Below are 23,101 nucleotides of genomic sequence, written 5' to 3'. Positions count from 1 at the left end.
AATTGATTTTTATTCATCTATGAAGATGGTTATGTGGTTTTTATCCTTTATATTATTGTGTGTTAGATTTTGTCAGTTGATTTTTATTCATCTATGAAGATGATTATGTGGTTTTTGTCCTTTATATTATTAATGTAGTATATAATGTGATTTTCTGATGTTAAACCACCTTTACATTCCTGTGATTAATGCCACTTAATTATGTATATAATTCTTTTTACATATTACTGGATTCAGTTTGCTGATATTTTGTTAAGAATTTTTGTTTTTGGTAGAAGGAATACTGTACTGTAGTTCTCTTGTGAAATGTTTGTCATGCTTTTTTATCTGAGTAGTACTAACTTCATAGAATTAGTTGAGTAGTAAATGTTCTTTTCCCATTTATTTTCTGAAAGAGTTTTGAAGAATTGGTATTATTATATCAAATATCTGATAGAATTAACCAGTGAGGCCATCTGGATCTGTGTTTGTTTTTTTGTGTGTGTGTGTGTGTGGTTTTTTTTTTTGGAGGTATGGTTTTTAATAATTAACTCATTATAAATTATTTAGATTTTCTGTTTCTTTTTGAGTCAGTTTTAGTAGTTTGGTATTTCTAGGAATTTTTCCATTTCATGTAAGTTATCTAATTTGTTGGCATACAGTTGTTCATAATAGTTCCTCATAATTTTTTTCATTAGTGTCAGCAGTGACGTGTTCCCGTTTTCATCCCTGGTTTTGGTAATTTGTGTCTTTCCTCTTTTTTTCTTGGTTAGTTTAGATGAAGGTTTGTGAATTTTGTTGATCTTTTCAAAGAACCAACTTTGGGTGTCACTGATTTTTTTATTACTATTATTTTTCTGTATTCTAGTCAGTTAACCTGTGCTCTAATATTTATTACTTCCTTTCTTCTGCATGCTGCAGGCTTAGTTTACTCTTCCTGATTTCTTCATGTGGAAGCCTAGGTTATTGATTTGAGACCCTTTTTTGTTTTTGGTATAGGTTTCTAAAATAAAATTTTCTCCAAGCATTGCTTTAGTTGAGTCCCATACATTTTGATTTGTTGTGTTTTCATTTTCATTCAACTTCAAATATTTTCTCATTTCTTATTTGATTTCTTCTTGATCCCTGAGTTACTTGGAAGTGTGGTGTTTACTTTCCAAATATTTAAGGATTTCCCTGGTTTCTTTTCTGTTGTTCATTTATAATTTAATTCAGTTGTGATTGAAAAACATACCTTGTATGATTTCTGTCATTTTAAATGTATTGAGATTTGTGACTTGGTATTTAATTCATTCTTGGAAATGATTAGCACTGAAAAAGAATTTGTATTTTTACAGTTACTGGGTTGAATGTTTTCTATAATCAGTTAGCTTGAGTTGGTTGATCATGTTGTTCCAGTCTTCTATATCCTTGATGGTTTTTCTGCTTAGTTGTTTTTATCAATTATTGGGTGGGACTAGACATCTACTACTACTATTTTTATTTTTATTTATTTTATTTTAACAGGCTTTTGAGGAACAGGTTCTGTTTGGTTACATGGATAAGTTCTTTAGAGGTGATTTCTGAGATTTTGGTGTACCTGTCACCCAAGTAGTGTACACTATACCCGATGTGTAATCTTTTATGCCTTACTCCCCTCCCTCACATCCCCCCAAGTCCTGAAAGTCCATTATATCATTCTTATGCTTTTGCGTGCTCATAGCTTAGCTTCCACCTTTAAGTGAGAACATGCGATGTTTGGTTTTTCTTTCCTGAGTTACTTCACTGAGAATCATGTTCTCCAGTACCATGCTATTTTGGTTACTGTAGCCTTGTAGTGTAGTTTGAAGTCAGGTAGCGTGATGCCTCCAGCTTTGTTCTTTTTTGCTTATGATTGTCTTGGGGGCAATGCAGGCTCTTTTTTGGTTCCACATGAACTTTAAAGTAGTTTTTTCCAATTCTGTGAAGAAAGTCATTGATAGCTTGATGGGGATGGCATTGAATCTATAAATTACCTTGGGCATTGTGGCCATTTTCACAATATTGATTCTTCCTATCCATGAGCATGGAATGTTCTTCCATTTGTTTGTGTCCTCTTTTATGTCATTGAGCAGTGGTTTGTAGTTCTCCTTGAAGAGGTCCTTCACATCCCTTGTAAGTTGAATTCTTAGGTACTTTATTCTCTTTGAAGCAATTGTGAATGGGAGTTCACTCATGATTTGGCTCTCTGTTTGTTTTGGGGTATAGGAGTGCTTGTGATTTTTGCACATTGATTTTGTATCCTGAGACTTTGCTGAAGTTGCTTATCAGCTTAAGGAGATTTGGGGTTGAGATGATGGGGTTTTCTAAATATACAATTATGTCATCTGCAAACAGGGACAATTTGACTTCCCCTTTTCTTAATTGAATACCTTTTATTTCTTTCTCCTGCCCAATTGCCCTGGCCAGAACTTCCAACACTATGTTGAATAGGAGTGGTGAGAAAGGGCATCCCTGTCTTGTGCCAGTTTTCAAAGGGAATGCTTCCAGTTTTTGCCCTTTCAATATGATATTGGCTGTGAGTTTGTCATAAATAGCTCTTATTTTGAGATACATCCCATCAATACCTAGTTTATCGAGTTTTTAGCATGAAGGGCTATTGAATTTTGTCGAAGGCCTTTTGTGCATCTATTGAGATAATCATGTGGTTTTTGTCTTTGGTTCCGTTTATATGATGGATCATGTTTATTGGTTTGCATATGTTGAACCAGCCTTGCATCCCAGGGATGAAGGCAACTTGATCATGATGGATAAGCTTTTTGATGTGTTGCTGGATTCGGTTTGCCGGTATTTTATTGAGGATTTTTGCATCAATGTTCATCAGGGATATTAGTCTAAAATTCTCTTTTTTTTTTTGTTGTGTCTCTACCAGGCTTTGGTATCAGGATGACGCTGGCCTCATAAAACGATTTAGGGAGGGTTCCCTCTTTTTCTGTTGATTGGAATAGTTTCAGAAGGAATGGTACCAGCTCCTCTTTGTTCCTCTGTAGAATTCAGCTGTGAATCCCTCTGGTTCTGGACTTTTTTTGGTTGGTAGGCTATTAATTACTGCCTCAATTTCAGAGCCTGTTATTGGTCTATTCAGGGATTCAACTTCTTCCTGGTTTAGTCTTGGGAGGGTGTATGTGTCCAGGAATTTATCCATTTCTTCTAGATTTTCTAGTTTATTTGCATAGAGGTGTTTATAGCATGCTCTGATGGTAGTTTTTATTTCTGTGGGATCAGTGGTGATATCAGCTTTATCATTTTTTATTGCATCTATTTGATTCTTCTCTCTTTTCTTCTTTATTAGTCTTGCTAGCAGTCTATCTGTTTTGTTGATCTTTTTGAAAAACCGGCTCCTGGATACCAAAACAGATACAGACCAATGGAACAGAACAGAGCCCTCAGAATTAATATAACACATCTACAACCATCTGATCTTTGACAAACCTGACAAAAATAAGAAATGGGGAAAAGTTCCCTACTTAATAAAAGGTGCTGGGAAAACTGGCTAGCCATATGTAGAAAGCTGAAACTGGATCCCTTCCTTACACCTTATACAAAAATTAATTCAAGATGGATTAAAGACTTAAACGTTAGTCCTAAAACCGTAAAAACCTAGAAGAAAACCTAGGCAATACCATTCAGGACATAGCCATGGGCAAGGACTTCATGACTAAAACACCAAAAGCAATGGCAGCAAAAGCCAAAATTGACAAATGGGATCTAATTAAACTAAAGAGCTCCTGCAGAGCAAAAGAAACTACCATCAGAGTGAACAGGCAACCTACAGAATGGGAGAAAATTTTTGCAATCTACCCGTGTGACAAAGGGCTAATATCCAGAATCTACAAAGAACTTAAACAAATTTACAAGAAAAAACACCATCAAAAAGTGGGCAAAGGATATGAGCAGACACTTCTCAAAAGAAGACATTTATGCAACCAACAGACACATGAAAAAATGCTTATCATCACTGGCCATCAGAGAAACGCAAATCAAAACCACAGTGAGATACCATCTCACGCCATTTAGAATGGCAATCATTAAAAAGTCAGGAAACAACAGGTGCTGGAGAGGATGTAGAGAAATAGGAACACTTTTACACTGTTGATGGGACTGTAAACTAGTTCATCCATTGTGGAAGTCAGTGTGGTGATTCCTCAAGGATCTAGAACTAGAAATACCATTTGACCCAGCCATCCCATTTCTGGGTATATACCCAAAGGATAAAGACACATGCACATGTATGTTTATTGCAGCACTATTTGCAATAGCAAAGACTTGGAACCAACCCAAATGTCCGTGATTGATAGACTGGGTTAAGAAAATGTGGCACATATACACCATGGAATACTATGCAGCCATAAAAAAGGATGAGTTCATGTCCTTTGTAGGGACATGAGTGAATCTGGAAGCCATCATTCAGAGCAAACTATTGCAAGGACAGAAAACCAAACACCGCATGTTCTCACTCATAGTTGGGAATTGAACAATGAGAACACTTGGACACAGGGTGGGGAACATCACACACTGGGGCCTGACATGGGGTTGGGGGAGGGGGGAGGGATAGCATTAGGAATATATCTAATGTAAATGATGAGTTAATGGGTGCAGCACACCAACATGGCACATGTATATATGTAACAAACCTGCACCTTGTGCACATGTACCCTAGAACTTAAAGTATAATAATTAAAAAAAGAAAGAAATTTATAACACACACACATACAAAGAATAATGGTCTCCAACTGCATCCTGGTTGCTGCAAATGCCATTATTTCTTTCCTTTTAATGGCTGAGGAGAGAGAGAGAGTGCACATTTTCTTTATTCACTATTGATTGATGGGCATTTGGGCTGGTTCCATATTTTTGCAATTGTGAATTGTGCTGCTATAAACATGCGTGTGCAAGTGCCTTTTTCATATAATGACTTTTTTTCCTCTGGGTAGATACCCAGTAGTGGGTTTGCTGGAAAATGGTAAATCTACTTTTAGTTAAGTAATCGCCACACTGTTTTCCATAGTGGTTGTACTAGTTCACATTCCCACCAGCAGTGTAGAAGTGTTCCCTTTTCACCGCATCCATGCCAACATCTATCTTTTTATTTTTAAATTATGGCCATTCTTGCAGGAGTAAGGTGGTATCACGTTGTGGTTTTAATTTGCATTTCCCTGATCATTAGTGATGTTGAGCATTTTTTTCATATGTTTGTTGGCCATTTGTATATCTTCTTTTAAGAATTGTCTATTCATGTCCTTAACCCATTTTTTTGATGGGATTGTTTGGTTTTTTTCTTGCTGATTTGTTTTAGGTCCTTGTAGGTTCTGGATATCAGTCCTTTATCAGATGCATAGTTTGCAAAGCTTTTCTCCCACTCTGTGAGTTGTCTGTTTACTATGCTGATTATTTCTTTTGCTATACAGAAGCTTTTTAGTTTAATTAAATCCCATCTATTTTATCTTTGCTTTTCTTGCATTTGCTTTTGGGTTCTTGGTCATGAAGTCTTTGCCTAAGCAAATGTGTAGAAGGGTTTTTCCAGTGTTATCTTTTAGAAATTTAATGGTTGCAGGTCTTAGATTTAAGTCTTTGATCCATCTTGAGTTGATTTTTATATAAGGTGAGAGATGAGGATCCAGTTTCATTCTCCTACGTGTGGCTAGCCAATTATCCCAGCATCATTTGTTGAATAGGGTGTCCTTTCCACACTTTATGTTTTGTTTTCTTTGTCGAAGATCAGTTGGCTGTAAATATTTGGGTTTATTTCTGGGTTCTCTATTCTTTTACATTGGTCTGTTTGCCTATTTTTGTACCAGTGCCATGCTGTTGTGGTGACTGTGGCTTTATAGTATAGTTTGAAGTCAGGTAATGTGGTGTCTCCAGATTTGTTCTTTTTGCTTAGTCTTGCTTTGGCTATGTGGGCTCTGTTTTGGTTCCATATGAATTTTAAGATATTTTTGTGTGTGGTTCTGTGAAGAATGATGGTGGTATTTTGATGGAAATTACATTGAATTTGTAGAATTGCTTTTGGCAGTGTGATCATTTTCACAATATTCTTCTCATCCATGAGCATCGGAGGTGTTTTCATTTGTTTGTGTCATGTATGATTTCTTTCAGCAGTATTTTGTAGTTTTCTTTGTAGAGGTCTTTCACCTCCTTGGTTAGGTATATTCCTAAGTATTTTATTTTATTGCAGCTGCTGTAAAAGAGGTTGAGTTCTTGATATGATTCTCTGCTTGCTCACTGTTGCTGTATAGCTGTGCTACTGATTTGTGTACATTGATTTTGTAACCTGAAAATACTGAATTCATTTATCAGATCTAGGAGCTTTCTGGATGAGTTTTTAGGGTTTTCTAGGTAGACAATCATATCATCAGTGAACAGCAACAGTTTAATCTCCTCTTTACCAATTTGGATGCCCTTTATTTCTTTCTCTTGTCTGATTGCTCTGGCTAGGACTTCCAGCACTCTGTTGAATAGAAGTGATGAAAGTGGGCATCCTTGTCTTGTTCCAGTTCTCGGGAATGCTTTCAGCTTTTTCCTATTTAGTATAATGCTGACTATGGGTTTGTCATAGATGGATTTTATTATTTTAAGGTACATCCCCTCTGTGGTGATTTTGCTAAGGGTTTTAATCATAAAGGTATGCTGGATTTTGTCGAATGCTTTTTTGGGAACCATTGAGATGATGATGTGATTTTTGTTTTTAATTCTGTTTATGTGGTATATCACATTTATAGACATGTGTATGTTAAACCATCCCTGCATCCCTGATATGAAACCCACTTGGTCATGGTGGATTATCTTTTTGATATGCTGTTGAATTTGGTTAGCTATATTTTTGTTGAGGATTTTTGCGTCTGTGTTCATCAGGGATATTGGTCTGTAGTTTTCTGTTTTTGTTAAGACCTTTCCTGGTTTCGGTATTAGGGTTATACTGGCTACTTAGAATCATTTAGGGATGATTCACTCTTTCTCTATCTTTTGGAATAGTTTCAATAGAATTGGTACCAATTATTCTTTGAATGTCTGATATAATTGAGCTGTGAGTTTATCTGGTCCTGGACTTTTTTTTATTGGCAACTTTTTTATACCATTTAATCTCGCTGCTTGTTATTGGTCTGTTCAGAGTTTCCATTTCCTCCTGGTTTAATCTAGGAGGGTTTGTATATTTCCAGGAATTTATCCATCACCTCTAGATTTTCCAGTTTGTATGTATAAAGGTGTTCATAGTAGCCTTGAATGATCTTTTGTATTTCTGTAGTATTGGTTTTAGTATCCCCCGACTCCTTTTTAATTGAGCTTACTTGGATCTTCTCTCTTCTTGGTTAATCTTGCTAATGGTCTATCAATTTTGTTTATCTTCAAAGAACTAGCTTTTTGTTTCATATCTCTTTTGTATTTTTGTTGTTGTTATTGTTTCAGTTTCATTTAATTGTGCTCTGATCTTGGTTCTTTTCTCTTGCTGAGTTTAGGTTTGGTTTGTTCTTGTTTCTCTAGTTACTGGAGGTTTGACCTTAGATTATCTACTTGTGCTCTTTCAGACTTTTTGATGTAGGCATTTAGTAGTATGAAATTTTGTCTTTGCACCTTTTTTGCTGTATCTCAGAGGTCTGTATACACTATTATTGTTCAGTTCAAAGGGTTTTTAAATTTCCATCTTGATTTCATTGATGACCCAACAAACATTCAGGAGCCGATTATTTAATTTCCATGTATTTGCATGGTTTTCAAGGTTCCTTTTGGAGTTTATTTCCGATTTTATTCGGCTGTGGTCTGGGAGAGTACTTGGTATAATTTTGACTTTCTTAAATTTATTGAGACTTGTTTTGTGGCCTGTCATATAGTTTATCTTGGAGAATGTTCCATGTGCTAATGAATAGAATGTATATTCTGCAGTTGTTGGGTAGAATGTTCTGTAAATATCTGTTAAGTTAATTTGTTCTAGGGTGTAGTTTAAGTCAATTGTTTCTTTGTTGACTTTCTGTCTTGATGACCTGTCTAGTGCTGTCAGTGGAATATTGAAGTCCCCTACTATTATTGTGTTGCCGTCTGTCTCATTTCTTAGATCTAGTAGTAATTGTTTTATAAATTTGGGAGCTCCAGTGTTAGGTGCATATATATTTAGGATCGTGATATTTTCCTGTTGGACTAGTGCTTTTAACATTATATAATGTCCCTCTTTGCTTTTTAAACTGTTGTTGCTTTAAAGTCCGTTTTGTCTGATATAATAGCTACTCCTGTTCACTTTTGGTGTCCATTTGCATGGAATACCTTTTTCCACCCCTTTACCTTAAGTTTATGTGAGTCCTTATGTGTTAGGTGAGTCTCTTTAAGACAGCAGACTTGGTTGGTGGATTCTCTTTTTTTTTTTTTTTTTGAGACAGAGTTTCACTCTTGTTGCCCAGGCCGAAGTGCAATAGCACTATCTCAGCTCACCACAACCTCCGTCTCCCGGGTTCAAGTGATTCTCCTGTGTCAGCCTCCCGAGTAGCTGGGACTACAGGCGCCCACCACCATGCCCAGCTAATTTTTGTATTTTTAGTATAGACGAAGTTTCACCATGTTGGCCAGGCTGTTCTCAAACTCCTGACCTCGTGATATGCCCACTTAGGCCTCCCAAAGTGCTGGGATTACAGGCGTGAGCCACTACACCCGGCCCTTTTACATTCAGTGTTATTACTGAGATGTGAGTGAGGTACTATTCTATTCATCATGCTAGTTGTACCTTGTTTTTTTATTTTTCATTGTGTTATTGTTTTATAGACCCTGTGAGATTTTTTTCTTTAAGGAGGTTCTATTTTGGTGTATTTCAAGGTTTTGTTTCAAGATTTAGAATTCCTTTTAGCAGTTCTTGTAGTGCTGACTTGGTAATGGTGAATTCTCTCAGCATCTGTTTGTCTGAAAAAAACTTTATCTTTCCTTCATTTATGAAGCTTAGTTTCACTGGATACAAAATTCTTCGCGATAATTATTTTGTTTAAGGAGGTTATCGATAGGACTCCAGTCCCTTCTAGTTTGTAGGGTTTCTGCTGAGAAATCTGCTGTTAATCTGGTAGGTTTTTCTTTATAGCTTACCTGATGCTTGTGCCTCACAGCTCTTAAGATTCTTTCCTTCATCTTGATTTTAAATAATGTGATGACTAAGTGCCTAGGTGATTATCTTTTTGTGAATTTTCCGGGTGTTCTTTGAGCTTCTTGTGTTTGGATGTCTAGGTCTCTTGCAAGGCCAGGCAAGTTTTCATTAATTATTCCTTCAAATAAGTTTCCAAACTTTTAGATTTATCTTCTTCTTTGGGAACACCAGTTATTCTTAGGTTTGGTCATTTAGCATAATCCCAAACTTCTTGGAGGCTTTGTGCATTTGTTTTGTTGTGTGTGTTTTTTTTTTTTTAATTCTTTTTTCCTTGTCCTTGTTGGATTGGGTTAATTTGAAAGTCTTGTCTTTGAGCTCTGAAGTTTTTTTCTTCTACTTGTTCGATTCTGTTATTGAAACTTTCCAGTGTATTTGTCATTTCTGTAAATGTGTCTTTCATTTCCAGAAGTTGTGAAGGGAGTGAAGAGGACTCTGTGAGGGTCCTTGGTTGTAGTTTTGTTTAGTGTCCTGGTTTTCTTGAATGCTGGTTGTACTAGCAGTAAGGTTGTCATGTGTACTGACTCTGGACCTCTGGGTAGCCAGGATGTTATAGGCGGTTGAATTAGCTGTTTTCTGTTTTCTTGGGTCATGGTTGTTCTTTTATTAGTTGCTGCAGTGGCTTGAATTGATTGGCCTCCAGCCAGGAGGTGGCGCTTTCAAGAGAGCATCAGCTGCAGTAGTATAGGGGGGATACAAGCTTGCTCTGAGATCACTTGGATACATATTTGGGTTTCTCAAGGAATGGTTGGGGCCATAGAGCTCCCAAGAGATTATGCTTTTTGTCTTCAGCTACCAGGGCAGGTAGGGAAAGACCATCAGCAGGGGGCAGGGTTAGGCATATCTGAGCTCAGACTGTCCTTGTGTGGGGCTTGCTGCAGCTGGTGTGGGAGATGGGGGTATGGTTCTCAGGCCCATGGAGTTATGTTCCCAGGGGGATTATGGTGCTTCTGCTGCAACATACAGGTTACCGTGAAAGTGGGGGAAAGCTGCCAGTGACAGGTCTAACCCAGCTACCACACAGCCAACAAGGCCAGTCTCTTTCCCACCATGCCCCACTAATACCATCGAGTTTATATCCAGGCAGCTGTGAGCAGAGTTGAGATCTTGTCCCTCAACGATTATTTTTATTTATTTATTTTGAGACAGAGTCTCGCTCTGTTGCCCAAACTGGAGTGCAGTGGTGCGATCTCAGCTCACTGCAACCTCCACCTCCCAGGTTCAAGCAATTCTCCTGCCTCTGCCTCCCAAGTAGCTGGGATTACAGGCTCATGCCACCATGCCTGGCTAATTTTTGTATTTTTAGTAGAGACAGGGTTTCGCCATGTTGGCCAGGCTGGTCTCGAGCACCTGACCTCAGGTGATCTGCCTGCCTTGCCTCCCAAAGTGCCAGGATTACAGTTGTGAGCCACAGCTCTCGGCCTATTATTTTTAAATTATATACTTCTCGTTCCTTTTGTCAAGTTTTGCTTTATGTATTTTGTGGTTCTATCGCATGAGTTATCATTGTTAAATCTTCCTGATGCATTCATCTCTTTAACATTGTGAAATGTCTCTCCTTGTTGCATAACATTTTTGTCTTAAACTCTTGTCTGCTATTAATATAGGTGTTCATGATCTCTTACAGTTTTGTTTGCATGGCATACATTTTCCTGTCTTTTTAATTTCATCCTATCTGTGTCTTTGAATCTAAAGTGTGTCTGTTAGACATCATGTAGTTGGATCTTGCTTTTTAAACCTGTCTAGCAGTTTGTCTTTTAGTTGGAGTATTTAGACCATTCAAATTTAACATAATTATTGTTGGGTTTACCTTTGCCATTTGGCTATTTGTTCTGTATAAATCTCCTGTCTTTTTTGTTTCTCTCTTCTTCTTTGATTGCGTTTGAGTTAAAAAATGTTTAGTATATCATTTTAATACCTTCATCAATAATTTAACTTTTAAAAAAAGTTTTTTCATAATTTCTAGGAATGATAGTAAGCATTTTAATTTACCACAATCTACTTCAGATAATACTAACTTAATTTCAGTAAAATTTAAAATCTTTGCTCCAATATAGTTCTGTTCCTTCCCTCCTATTTGCTGTTATTGGCATGTGTGTTATCTGTGTATATGTTAAGAACTCGACAATATAGTGTTATAGTTATTGCTTTATACAATTTTATGTTCTTCAAAGTAGTTAAGAAATGAGAAAAATTGTAGACTCTTTCATACCAATTAATATATTTACACTTTCTGATGCTGTTTATTTCTCCCTGATTATTCATGTCACTGTCTACAGTCTTTCAGTCTGTTCTTCTTTTAGTATTTTTACAAAGCAAGTCTGTTAGCAATGAATTTTCTCAGCCTTTGCTTATCTGGGAATGTCATTTTTAGCTTTCATTTTTGGAGGATAGTTTTGTTGGATTATGGAATTCTTGTTTTTTCATTTTAGCACTTTGAATATGACATTTTACTGTCTCTGTCTTCCATTGTTTCAGATGAGAAATCAGCAATTAATCATACTGATTTTTTTCCCTGTACAGTGTGATAAGTAGTTTTTTTCTTGCTGCTGTCAAGATTTTACCTTGATCTTATGTTTTCTTTGTTGTTTATATATTTATTTATTATTATTTTTTCTTTCCAACTTTTATTTTAGGTTCGGGGGTGCACATGCAGGTTTGTCATACAGGTAATTTGCATGTCATGGGGGTTTGGTGTATAGATTATTTTGTCACTGAGGTGGTGAGCATAGTACCACCCAGTTGGTAGGTTTTTTATCCTCATCCTTCCCCACCCTACACCCTCAAGTGGGCTCCAGTGCCTATTGTTCCCTTCTTTGTGCCCATGTGCACTCAATGTTTAGCTCCCCTTATAAGTGAAAACATGCAGTATTTGGTTTTCTGTCCCCATGTTAATTTGCTTAGGATAATGGCCTCCAGCTCCATCCATGTTGCTGCAATGGACGTAATCTCATTCTTTTTTATGGCTGCATAGTATTCCATGGTGTATATGTACTATATTTTCTTCATCCAGTCCACTGTTAATGGGTATCTAGGTTGATTCCATGTCTTTGCTATTGTGTGTAGTGGTGCAATGAACATATGAGGGCATGTGTCTTTATGGTAGAACTGTTAGTCCAAACTGTACCATTTTGTAAGCCCCCTGTCATTTCACAGACCTTGATCAAAGTGAAACATTCCTTGGGGGACTGGGCCGTGAGAAACATCCTGCCCGACTGCCTGACTTTCTTATCACATTCTGCTGGGAAAAAGTCCAAGGAACATCACTGTCTCATCCTGCCAGATCAAGGACCAAACCGCCTCATCATGGGAACATCTTATCAACATCCTCCCGGGCAGCAAGCCATATCCCTCAGACCCCTCCCTCCCAGGCCTAAAATTGCCCCAGCCTGTAAGGAGAGGTGGGCCCTGGCATTAAGTTGGTGCCCTGCCTCTGCAGATCTTATGCTGCACATAAAACCTGCATTGCTGTAGAGCTGCCAACTCTCTCTCAGTCTTTCTTTAACCCTCGCCTTCACATAAAAACCTAACAAAAGCAATTCATATTCCTTTGGGTTTGTATTTAGTAATGGGATTGCTGGATCAAATGGTAGTTCTGTTTTAAGTTCTTGAGAAATCTCCAAACTGCTTTCCACAGTGGCTGAACTAATTTGCATTCCCAACAGCAGTGTATAAGCATTCTCTTTTATCTGCAACCTCACCAGCATCTGTTATTTTTTGACTTTTTAATAATGGCTATTCTGACTGGTACGAGATGGTATCAAGCATATTAAAAAATGGTCAACATCACTAATCATTAGAGAAATGCAAATCAAAACCACAATGAGATACCATTTCACACCAGTCAGAATGACTATTTTTATGCTTTCAACAGTTTCACTCTGGTGTGTGTATATGTGAATATTTTTGTATTTATTTGGCTTGAGACTTTTTGAGCCTCTTGGGTCCATAAATTAATGGGTTTTTGTTGTTGTTGTTGTTGTTGTTGTTTTAATCAAACTTGTGAGGTTTTCAGCCATGGTTTCTTCTTATGTTCGTTTTCCCCTTTGTGTCTCTCGTTTCCTATGAAAACTCCTATCATCCAAATGTGGGTACCCTTGATCATGTTACACAGGTCTCCAAAGCACTGTACATTTTTTTTCCTTCTTTTTTTATTTTCATCAGCTGGTTTATCTCAGTAGATCTACAAGTTTTCTTATTTTTTCATCTGTCTGCACAAGTCTGCTATTGAACTTTTCTGGCGAATTTCTCATTCCAGTCATTGCACTTTCCAAATCTAGGATCTCTATTTGGTTTCTTAAACAAAAAAAAATCATTTCTGTCTCTTTATTGGTAGTCTCTCTCGTAAGACATCCTTGTTATACTTCCCTTTAATTTAAATATGATTTCCTTTAGTTTTTTGAACATATTTATATTAGCTGACTTAAAGTTGTTGCCTAGTAAGTTCAACATCTGGGCTTCCTCAGGAATAAATTCTATTGACTACTTTTTTTCCACATAGATGGGTCATACTTAACTATTTCTTTGTGTGTCTCATAATTATTTTGTCAAAAACATTATATTTTAAATATTATAATGTGACAACACTGGTAATCAGACTTTTCCCTTCCCCTATCCCTGGGGTTTGTTGTTTTTGTTGTTGTTTGTGAACTTCTTGGACTATTTCTGTAGTCTTTAATCTGTATCTTGTATAGACACTGAAGTGTTTGTTTGAATGTCTGAGTCACAAATAGTGATTTGACAGATTTTCTTAAATGCTTTAAACCAGCATGTCTCCCATCATTTTCCAAGGGGTGCTGTGTATGTTGGGGCATGCTTTCCATGCCCCAGCAGTTCACAGCTCTGCCTTAGCCTTCACTTCCTGCTTTGTGCAGAGTCTCAGAGTCAAGGAAAAGTTAGAGAGTGGAGCTCTGTCAGGTCTTTAGTGGGTATTTGCTTAGCCCTCCACATGCGCATGGCCTTCTATATCCCCAGTAATATTTTAGAAATTTTCAAAGCCCTCTAAGGACATCTCATTTCCCAAATTTTCCTTTTAAGTTTTTTGGCCAGTCTCTTGTTTGCCTCTGCTAAAATTGCTGCTTCTGGCAGCTGCAAGATTAACCAAATACTACTGATTTTTTTGGACAAACTCCCTGGGCATAGGGCTTTTCACACTGAGTGAGCTCTTGAGTCAGGTGAAATAAAGATTAGCCTGTGAATGGGGCTTTTCTCGGGGCACCAGACAGGTCACATAGTGACAGTTCTCTGGGGATGAGGTTTTGGCCGAGAGCTGCTTTTGTAGCCAGGCTGCTGGCATTCACAGTTACTGTGGTTCTGAGGCTGCTGGTTTCCAAAGCTGCTATGGAACTGGGAAGAGGTACATGGAAATTGAGAATGAGGCAGGTTAAAACACCAGAAAGCTCAGCATTTTTACTAAGATTCAGCTACTTTTCTTAAATAGATGTTCAGGATTGTCAAAAATCTTTGATTAAATTTTGGAGTTCTGAAAAAGTTAATTTTGACAATTTTGCCAGTTGTCTAATTGCTTTGTGGAGAAATGAATTTTTAGAAATCCCTCATCCACCGTTCCAGAAGTGCCTCTCAATCTGCCTGTGCTTTTAATCCCTATGCATATTGCCTCTCTATTTGATATCTGTATAATGGCCTATAAATATTTATTGGCAGCCATGAAAGTCCACTGTTTGATTTCATTGAGAGTTGCTTGCGAAATAAACATGAAATGGTTATTTATGAAGCTGCTTCAGCTATCATCCATCTTCCCAACTGCACTGCAAGAGAGTTGGCACCTGCTGTTTCAGGTTTGTTTTATATTTGATGACTGGCTTTTGCTTATGTTCCTAAGTTTTTGCTTTAAGTTTCATAGGTCTGCAGAATAGGTGTTAAGACTGTTTTTTGAATGCTAGCTCTGTGTATATATAGCCTTTGCATTCTGATAGCTTATATGTAAATAGTTTATTTTAGTTGTTCCTTACTTTACTACTTCTTTTTTAAATGTTTCTATTTATGTATATAAAACTTCTGAAAGAATTTTATTTATATGTACATAGTTTATTAATAATAATTCTTTATTGCTTTTTTTTAAAGTTTCTATTTCCTCATATGAAACTTTTGAAAACATTTTACAGTTTTCCTTGGTGTTTAAAAAGCCCATTTGTTTTCAGAACTGTCAATATTTCTACCATTTAAGTTCAAGTATTAATGGGTATGCTAATTTTTTTTAAAAAAGAGCAAACTTTGTTTCCTATTAAAGTTTTTGTAAGTGACTAAAAGTGCTTTTTCTTTTTTTTTTTTTTTTTGAGACGGAGTCTCGCTCTGTCGCCAGGCTGGAGTGCAGTGGTGCAATAGCTTGGCTCACTGCAAGCTCCGCCTCCTGGGTTCACTCCATTCTCCTGCCTCAGCCTCCCAAGTAGCTGGGACTACAGGAACCCCAAAAGTGCTTTTTCTATTTTGATAAATTTATATTTTTCATGTAAATTTTTTATGCTGTGATAAAACCTATGCATATTTTGAATGTGATTCATTATGTACCATATTTTCAGCTATATGGTATATGATGAGATGAATATTCACAGCATATATAGGTAATATTCACTATATCTATATCTGTATTTTAGTTCTTCAACTTTTCTGTAGTTCTCCTAAGCCAGGAGTATTCACAGTATGTATATGTAATATTATATATTATTATTATTTTTTAGTTCTTCAACTTTTCTGTAGTTCTCCTAAGCCAGGAGTATTCACAGTATGTATATGTAATATTATATATTATTATTATTTTTTAGTTCTTCAGCTTTTCTGTAGTTCTCCTAAGCCAGCCTTGAGATATGCAGCTGTGAGGACCTTGAACAAGGTAGGTGTTTCTTTGCTAACTGTTGACTTACATCAGTATTTAATTGAGAAACATTAAATGTGAAGCATTTGATTTTCTCTCCAAGGTTAGTATATATGATTCATGGGCTTCACCTCTACAACACTTCACTTACATTTGTGGCCTTGGGAATGCCCATTTTTATTATTATTTAGCTGAAGATTATAACTCATTCCTGACTTCTAAGCATTTTATATTCAAAAGCCACACTGTGCAATATGGTGGCCATTAGCCATCAGTGGTATTTCAATTTAAATTAATTAAAATAAAATAAAAAAATCAATCCTCAGTCACATGAGTCACACTTCTTATACTCACAGCCACATGTGGTCAGTGGCTATTGGACAGTGCAGATCTTGAACATTTCTGTCATTGAAGGAAGTGCTTTTGCACAGTGCTGGCAGTAGCCCTGTCCAGTAGAAACCCAATGTGAATCACATATATAATTTTAAATTTTATAATAACCACATTAAAGTTTTTAAGGTAAAATTAATTTTAATAGTATATTTTATCATATGTCATCTCAACATATAATAGATATTTTTACATATCTCAAGTTTTTGACATCCAGTATATTTACATTTACAGCATACTCAGTTTGGATTAGCCACCTTTCAGATGCTTAGTAGTCACATGTTGCTGTCGGCTACATTATTAGACTGTATAGATTTAGAGGATATAATACAGAAACACAGAATAAATTAAATAAGCATAGAAAATGTAAATGAAAGTTAAATGTAGTAGAAGACTTGTCATAGGCAATACATAATTATAAATTAATTGTGTAAACAATTGAAGAAAAGAGAAGTTTAGAGCAGCCATGGAATAAACCTTTATAGAACAACAATTTAAATTGTTTTAAATTTATTTATTTATTTTGGAGACAGAGTCTCACTTTGTCTCCCAGGCTGGAGTGCAGAGGCGTGATCTCGGCACACTGCAACCTCCACCTCCCAGGTTCAAGCAATTCTCATGCCCCAGCCTCCCAAGTAGCAGGGAACACAGGTACCTGCCACCATGCCCAGCGAATTTTTGTATTTTTAGCAGAGTCAGGGTTTCACCATGTTGGCCAGGCTGGTCTCAAACTCCTGACCTCAGGTCATCTGCCCACCTCGTCCTCCCAGAGTGCTGGGATTATAGGTGTGAGCCACCAGGGCCTAAATTGTTTTTAAAGAGTTGATACAGGTCCACAATCCCTCATCTCTAATCTTGGGGCCAGATGTGTCCCAGAATTAGCTTTTAGATAAATTTTAGAAAGGTTATATGGTGTTATATCTTATTTACTAACCCTAGTGGGCCTGGGGCAGCATCCCACCATTAAAACACATTAATATTTTTGCACAAAACATATGACTATTCTTGTCAAGTGGTACAAATTAACAATTAAAGAGTTTCACATTAGTTTGGGTCATGTTTTGCTGTTAAATAAATTTTCATCCCAATGCTTTGCTTTCCAGAGTTTTTTCAGATTTTCCAAATTGTGGGTAAGGGATTCTATACCAATACTGGGATAGACAAAAAGATGGAACAACATCAACAAAAACAAGGACACAGGAGAATGGCCGACTATGTAGTAACCATAGATAATGCAGTTTGGCTGGAGTTTGCGTGTTGAAATGCAGAAGTATTTTTTAAGTGCTAAGATATTAACAGTCTTTGTCGAGCACTGTCTACTATGCTAGATCCCGTTCTCAGTGCTCCTAACATCTAATAGACATATATGAACACGTGTACTATAAGGAAATACAGGCCAATTATAATTTTTTAAAAATGGTAATGTTAGAAAGGTTATAGGAACCTAACAAAAGAGAGTACGATGCTATACTCTGGCTGTTGATCATTTATTAAAAGATATACCTTGTTAACTGGAGCCATTCTTTTTGAAACAATGACTTCTAACTTATCCTGTCCTCTTTGGATTGCCAGTTACCTCAATTAAAATTTAAGTTCTGGCCTTTATCAAAAGCAATTTGCGTAATTTTTTTTCTTGCCCTTCCACAAGGTGGCAATGAAGCACCCCTCTGCTGTTACTGCCTGCAATCTGGACTTAGAAAACTTAATCACAGACTCAAACAGAAGCATTGCTACCTTAGCCATTACTACACTCCTCAAAACAGGAAGTGAGAGCAGTGTGGACAGGCTCATGAAGCAGATATCTTCTTTTGTGTCTGAAATCTCAGATGAGTTCAAGGTAAGAGTTTAAACATGATCATGTTTTCTCCCAGTCTGTTGGCTGCCTATTTATTTTCTTAACAGTGTCATTTGAGAAGCAGAAGTTTTAAATTTTTATGAAGTCTAATTTATCAATTTTTTTCTTTCATAGTTATTACTGTTCCCTAAGAAACCTTTATCTACTTATTTTCTCATGCTTTAGGCTAAATGCTTTATGGTTTTAGATTTTACATTTTAGGCGGTGATCCAAGTTGAATTACTGTTTGTTTGGTAAGTTCAGTATTTTTTCCATACCGCTATCTACTGTATTCCACCATAATTTGTTGGAAAGACTTCCTTTTTTCTATTGGAGTGCTTTGGCACCTTTGTCTACAAAGCAAATACCCATATAATTTTAGGTATATTTTTGGGCTTCTTATCATGTTACTGAACCGTTTGTCAATCCAGTACCATTACCACACTAATATTGATTAATGTAGCATTATGGTACCTCTTAAATGTCAAGTAGTGTGGTCTTCCAACTTTTTCTTTTTTAATATTCTGGTTCCTTTGCATTTCCTATGAAATTTAGGACTAGTTTATCAATCTCTACTAAACAAAGCCTACTAGGATTATGACTAGGATTGTGTTGAATCTCTAAATCAATCTGGGGAGAACTGACATCTTAATTTATTATTTTTCTATTACATGAATATGGTATATCTCTCCCTTTAGACCTTTAATTTCTCTGAGCAGTGTTTTGTAGTGTTTACTCTAGAGGTCTTGCAAGTCTCTTGTTAAATTTATATCTAAATATTTATGCTTTTGATATGTTATTAAAAATTTTTATTGTTTACTACTAATGAAAAACTTTTAAAAAATACTTTTCCATATTAACTTGGTATCCTGTAACCTTGCTGAGGACCTTTACTGGTTCTAGTCATCATTATACACATTCCTTGAGATTATCTATATAATCTATATAAATAATTATGCCATTTGTGAATAGAAACAGTTTTACTTCTTTATATCCAATCCAAATGCCTTTCCTTTATTTTTCTTGGCTAATTAAAAAAGTACTTCCAGAATAGGGTTGTATAGAACTGGTGAGAGTATGTCAGAGATGATTAAAAAAAAAATAAATTTCAGTTAAAAGAATAAAAGTAGAAACATTGTATTGCTTCATTCTTTCTTTATACTCAGTCAAGTAGTATAACTAACCCTATTTACTCTCTACTTAGTATGCATCCAGACTTTCAGAAAACAAACTTTACCTGTATATTCAAGCAGACAGTTTTGTGCATCTGGTGTAGCAGTTGCTTGTTCCAGTTTTTTCAAATTGCTTTTGTAGGAGTGAGTTTTTTCCTAAAGACATATATTTTGTTATTGAGATACCTTGACTTTGATTTTGACTGCCTGTGGTAGTGGGATCTTTGTGTGACCTCTTGAGCAGTACACAGGGTCAGTGGTATCTGATTCCTCAGTGACTTAGGGTACAGGCATTAGTTGAGGTCGTGGTGAAGTTTAGCTGGGGACCTAGAAACATAGTCTTTGGGCTCCAGTAGTGCCAGCAGTGCACCACGTGTGCCTATTTTTAGGCCCAGCTTACATTGGCTCCAGTGTTGGTGGGTACAAGAGGGCTATCCTTGGGCCTCCACGTGGCTTGCTAGAAACAAATATTGAGAGCAATGAGCCCAGTGTGTGAGTGGGTTCTTCGGCCCTTGGCAGCTGGTGTGGTGTGGGTGATGGGCACTAGTGGTGTTGGAGCAACCCACAGGGTCACAAGCAGTCTGTGTTGGTATTGGTAGAAGCTGCAATGGGTTGGATAGGCTAGGTCCCAGTCCCACAACTGCCTGTAGCAGGGTGGTGAGTATTATGCTAAGTGTGTTTAGGAGAGCTTGTTATCCCCTGTCCCTCCCCCAGTTGGGTGACAGCTGCAGCCACATCATCATCATCTCAAACTCAGCCTGAGGGTGGGGCATAGCCCAGCTTTAAACTCTCAAAATGATGCCAGCTGTGGGCTTGTGACTAGAAAGGGTGGGGACCCTTCAGGTGAGCAGCATGGGCAAGAAGCTGTGGGGAGTGTGGTCTGCTTGGGGCTTGGTCTCACAGCAGCCCATTGAAGAACATTGGATATTGTCATAACTATGCATGGGGGAACCTGGCTTTCCTAGTCCCTCCTTTGACCAAGTGGTGGCTGCAGCCACATCAACTTGAACTCAACCCAAGGTGGGGCACAGCCAGCATTAAACTCTCAAAATCGTGCCATGGACCAGGGAGCAGAGAGGGTGGGGTCCCTCCCAGGTATGCAGTGTGGGCAAGAAGCTGTGAGAAGTGTGGTCTGGTCACACGTCAGTCTGACAGCTCCCTGCTACAGAGCAGTGAGTATGATCCTAGATATGTATAGGATAGCCTGGTTTCCCTGCCCTCCTTGGCCAAGTAGCAGCTACAACTGCATCAGCCCTAACTCAGGTCGAGGGCAGGGTGCAGCCCAGTGTTAAACTCTCAAAATGGCACCTTGGGGCCGGGACCAGAGAGGGTGTGGCACCTCCCAGGCAACCAGTGTGGGCAAGAAGCGGTGAGGAGAGCAGTCTGCTCACATCTCAGTCTCACGGCATCCTGCTGCAGGGCAGTAGATATTGTCGTAATGATGCATAGGATAGCAGATTTATCCTAATGCATATCCTAATTTATCCTATGTGTATCCTAATGATGCATAGGATAGCATTTTTAGGATAATACCTACTGCCCTGCAGCAGAAGGCTGTGAGACTGAGATCTCCCTGTCCCTCCTTGGCCAGGCAGTGGCTGCAGCTATGCACAAGACTAATTTAAAATGTCAGGCAAAGGAGTTACAAGTTTTGGAGGCAGTCTTTGTGGTGGTGAAGAGAATGACCTTTAGAATCAAAATCCCTAGGTTTAAATCCTGATTCTACCACTTATGAGATATGTGACCTCAGGTGAGTCACATAAATTCTTACTGCCTCAGCTTCCTTAGCTGTACAATGGAGATAATAATAGTACTTACCTCATAGAGTTATTGTGAAGTATAAATGAAATAATAAAGAATTAAGAATAATATATGTGTCATTATTATTATTTTATGTATGTGTAGTATGGAAAGAACTGCTAATTCATAATTGATCTTTTAACGTCTGCACACAGAATAGTTGAATATTGACTAAGTGGGTTATTTCTTCCTTGTTTTCAGTGCAGTTATATAAATCTCTTGAAATACAGATAGATTTGTTTCAGTTTGCTTTCGGTTTTATATTTTTCCCCTTCCCATCTTTTTTCTTTTTTTTTTTTTTTTTTGAGACAGGATCTCACTGTGTCACCCAGGCTGGAGTACAGTTGCATTATCATAGCTCATTGCGGCCTCAACCTCCCTGGGCTCAGGTGGTCCTCCTGCCTTAGCCTCCCAAGTAGCTGAGACTACAGGCACAAGCCACCATGCCTGACTAATTTTGCATTTTTTGTAGAGACAGGGTTTCACCATTGGGAGAAAGGTAAAAGGATTGATTGTCCAGGCTGGTCTTGAGCTCCTGAGCTCAAGCTGTTCACCTGCCTCAGCCTCCTAAAGTGCTGGGATTATAGGCATAAGCCACCATGCCCAGCTGCATTTTCCCTATTTTCTATAGGATTTTTAGTCTTTTGTTTCCTTAATTTTTTTGTATATTCAGGATATTAGCTCTTTACCTGTGAAAGATGTTACGAGTATTTTCTACTGGTTTGTCATTTAACTTTTCTTATGATGTCTTTTGTCATGCAAAAGTGTTATTTTTTTTAGGTAGTCATATTTGCCAGCCTTTTATTTTGTTTGACTTTGAGTCATAATTAAAAATTTATTCCCTTCAAAGTATAGAGTAATTCACTCATGTTCTCTTCTAACACATTTATAGTTTCGTATTTTACATTTAGATCTCTGGTCCGTTGAATTTTTTTATTATATATGCTATGAACAGATTCAATCTTATCCTTTTCCATTGACTACCCAGTTAGTTGCCCCCCAAAATTTTATTTAAGGCCAGGTGTGGTGGCTCACACCTTGAATCCCAGGACTTTGGGAGGCCGAGGCAGGGGCATGCTTGAGTCCAGGAGTTCAAAACCAGCCTGGGCAACATAGTGAGACCCTGTCGCTACAAAAAAAATACAAAAATTAGTCAGACATGGTGGTGTACACCTATAATCCCAGTTACTTGGGAGGCTGAGGTGGGAGGATGGCTTGAGCCTGGGAGGTTGGGGCTGCAGTGAGCTGTGATGATGCCACCGCACTCTGTCCTGGGCAACAGAGCAAGATCTTGTGTATTAGTCTGTTGTCACACTACTATAAAGAAACACCTGAGACTGGGTAATTTATAAAGAAAAGAGGTTTAATTGGCTCACAGTTCTGCAGGCTGAACAGGAAGCATGGCAGCATCTGCTTCTGGGGCAGCCTCAGGGAGTTTTTACTCATGGTGGAAGGCAAAACAGGAGCAGATGTCTTACAAGGCAGAAGCATGACCAAGGGGGTGTGGAGGGGTGTCACACACTTTTAAATGACCAGATCTTACAAGAACTTACTATCACGAGAACAGCACAAGCAGGGAAATCTGCCCCCATGATCCAGTCATCTCCCACCAGGCCCCACCTCCAACATTGGCAATTACAATTCAACATGAGATTTGGGTGGGGACACAGATCCAAACCATATTACCTTAACTCAAAAAAAGTTATTTTCATTTTTTCTATAGACAATTAGGGGAAAGCTGAAAGAAAATTTTTAAGACCATCTTTGCCCCAATAATTTGAGACATCATCTTTATCATATGTACCTGAGTTTGTATGTTTATACAAACTCAAAAAAGTTGCATACGTACTTGAGTCTGTTTCTGGAGTGTCTATTCTACGTATATATTGGTCTGTTTATTCATATACCACTGCTACACTCTGTTCTAAATATAGAAGCTTCGTAGGACGCTTAGCTCTCCG

At 37.6% G+C, this 23,101-nt stretch overlaps 1 protein-coding gene across 7 annotated transcripts in view; it reads left to right on the top strand.

The window, feature by feature from the left end:
• COPG2 (COPI coat complex subunit gamma 2) overlaps positions 1-23,101 on the top strand; it is a 161,657-nt gene that overhangs the window by 87,602 nt on the left and 50,954 nt on the right. For 4 of the 7 annotated variants that reach the window (XR_013415556.1, XM_015134921.3, XM_077997344.1 and 1 more), the window contains 3 exons: positions 14,777-14,910; positions 15,895-15,962; positions 17,983-18,171. Coding sequence is in view for 5 of the 7 variants with exons in the window: in XM_015134921.3 (XP_014990407.1) it covers positions 14,777-14,910; positions 15,895-15,962; positions 17,983-18,171 (391 nt within the window). In the remaining 2 variants the exon portion in view is untranslated. Of the gene's footprint in view, positions 1-11,748; positions 11,782-14,776; positions 14,911-15,894; positions 15,963-17,982; positions 18,172-23,101 lie in introns of all 7 variants that reach the window. The other 3 variants (XR_013415555.1, XM_015134920.3, XM_077997343.1) reach the window with 1 other exon arrangement.

This window comes from Macaca mulatta, chromosome 3 (genome assembly GCF_049350105.2).
Source record: "Macaca mulatta isolate MMU2019108-1 chromosome 3, T2T-MMU8v2.0, whole genome shotgun sequence".
Lineage (NCBI taxonomy): Eukaryota > Metazoa > Chordata > Mammalia > Primates > Cercopithecidae > Macaca > Macaca mulatta.
Note: the sequence above shows the minus strand (reverse complement) of the source record. Positions and strands in the feature narration are given on the sequence as shown.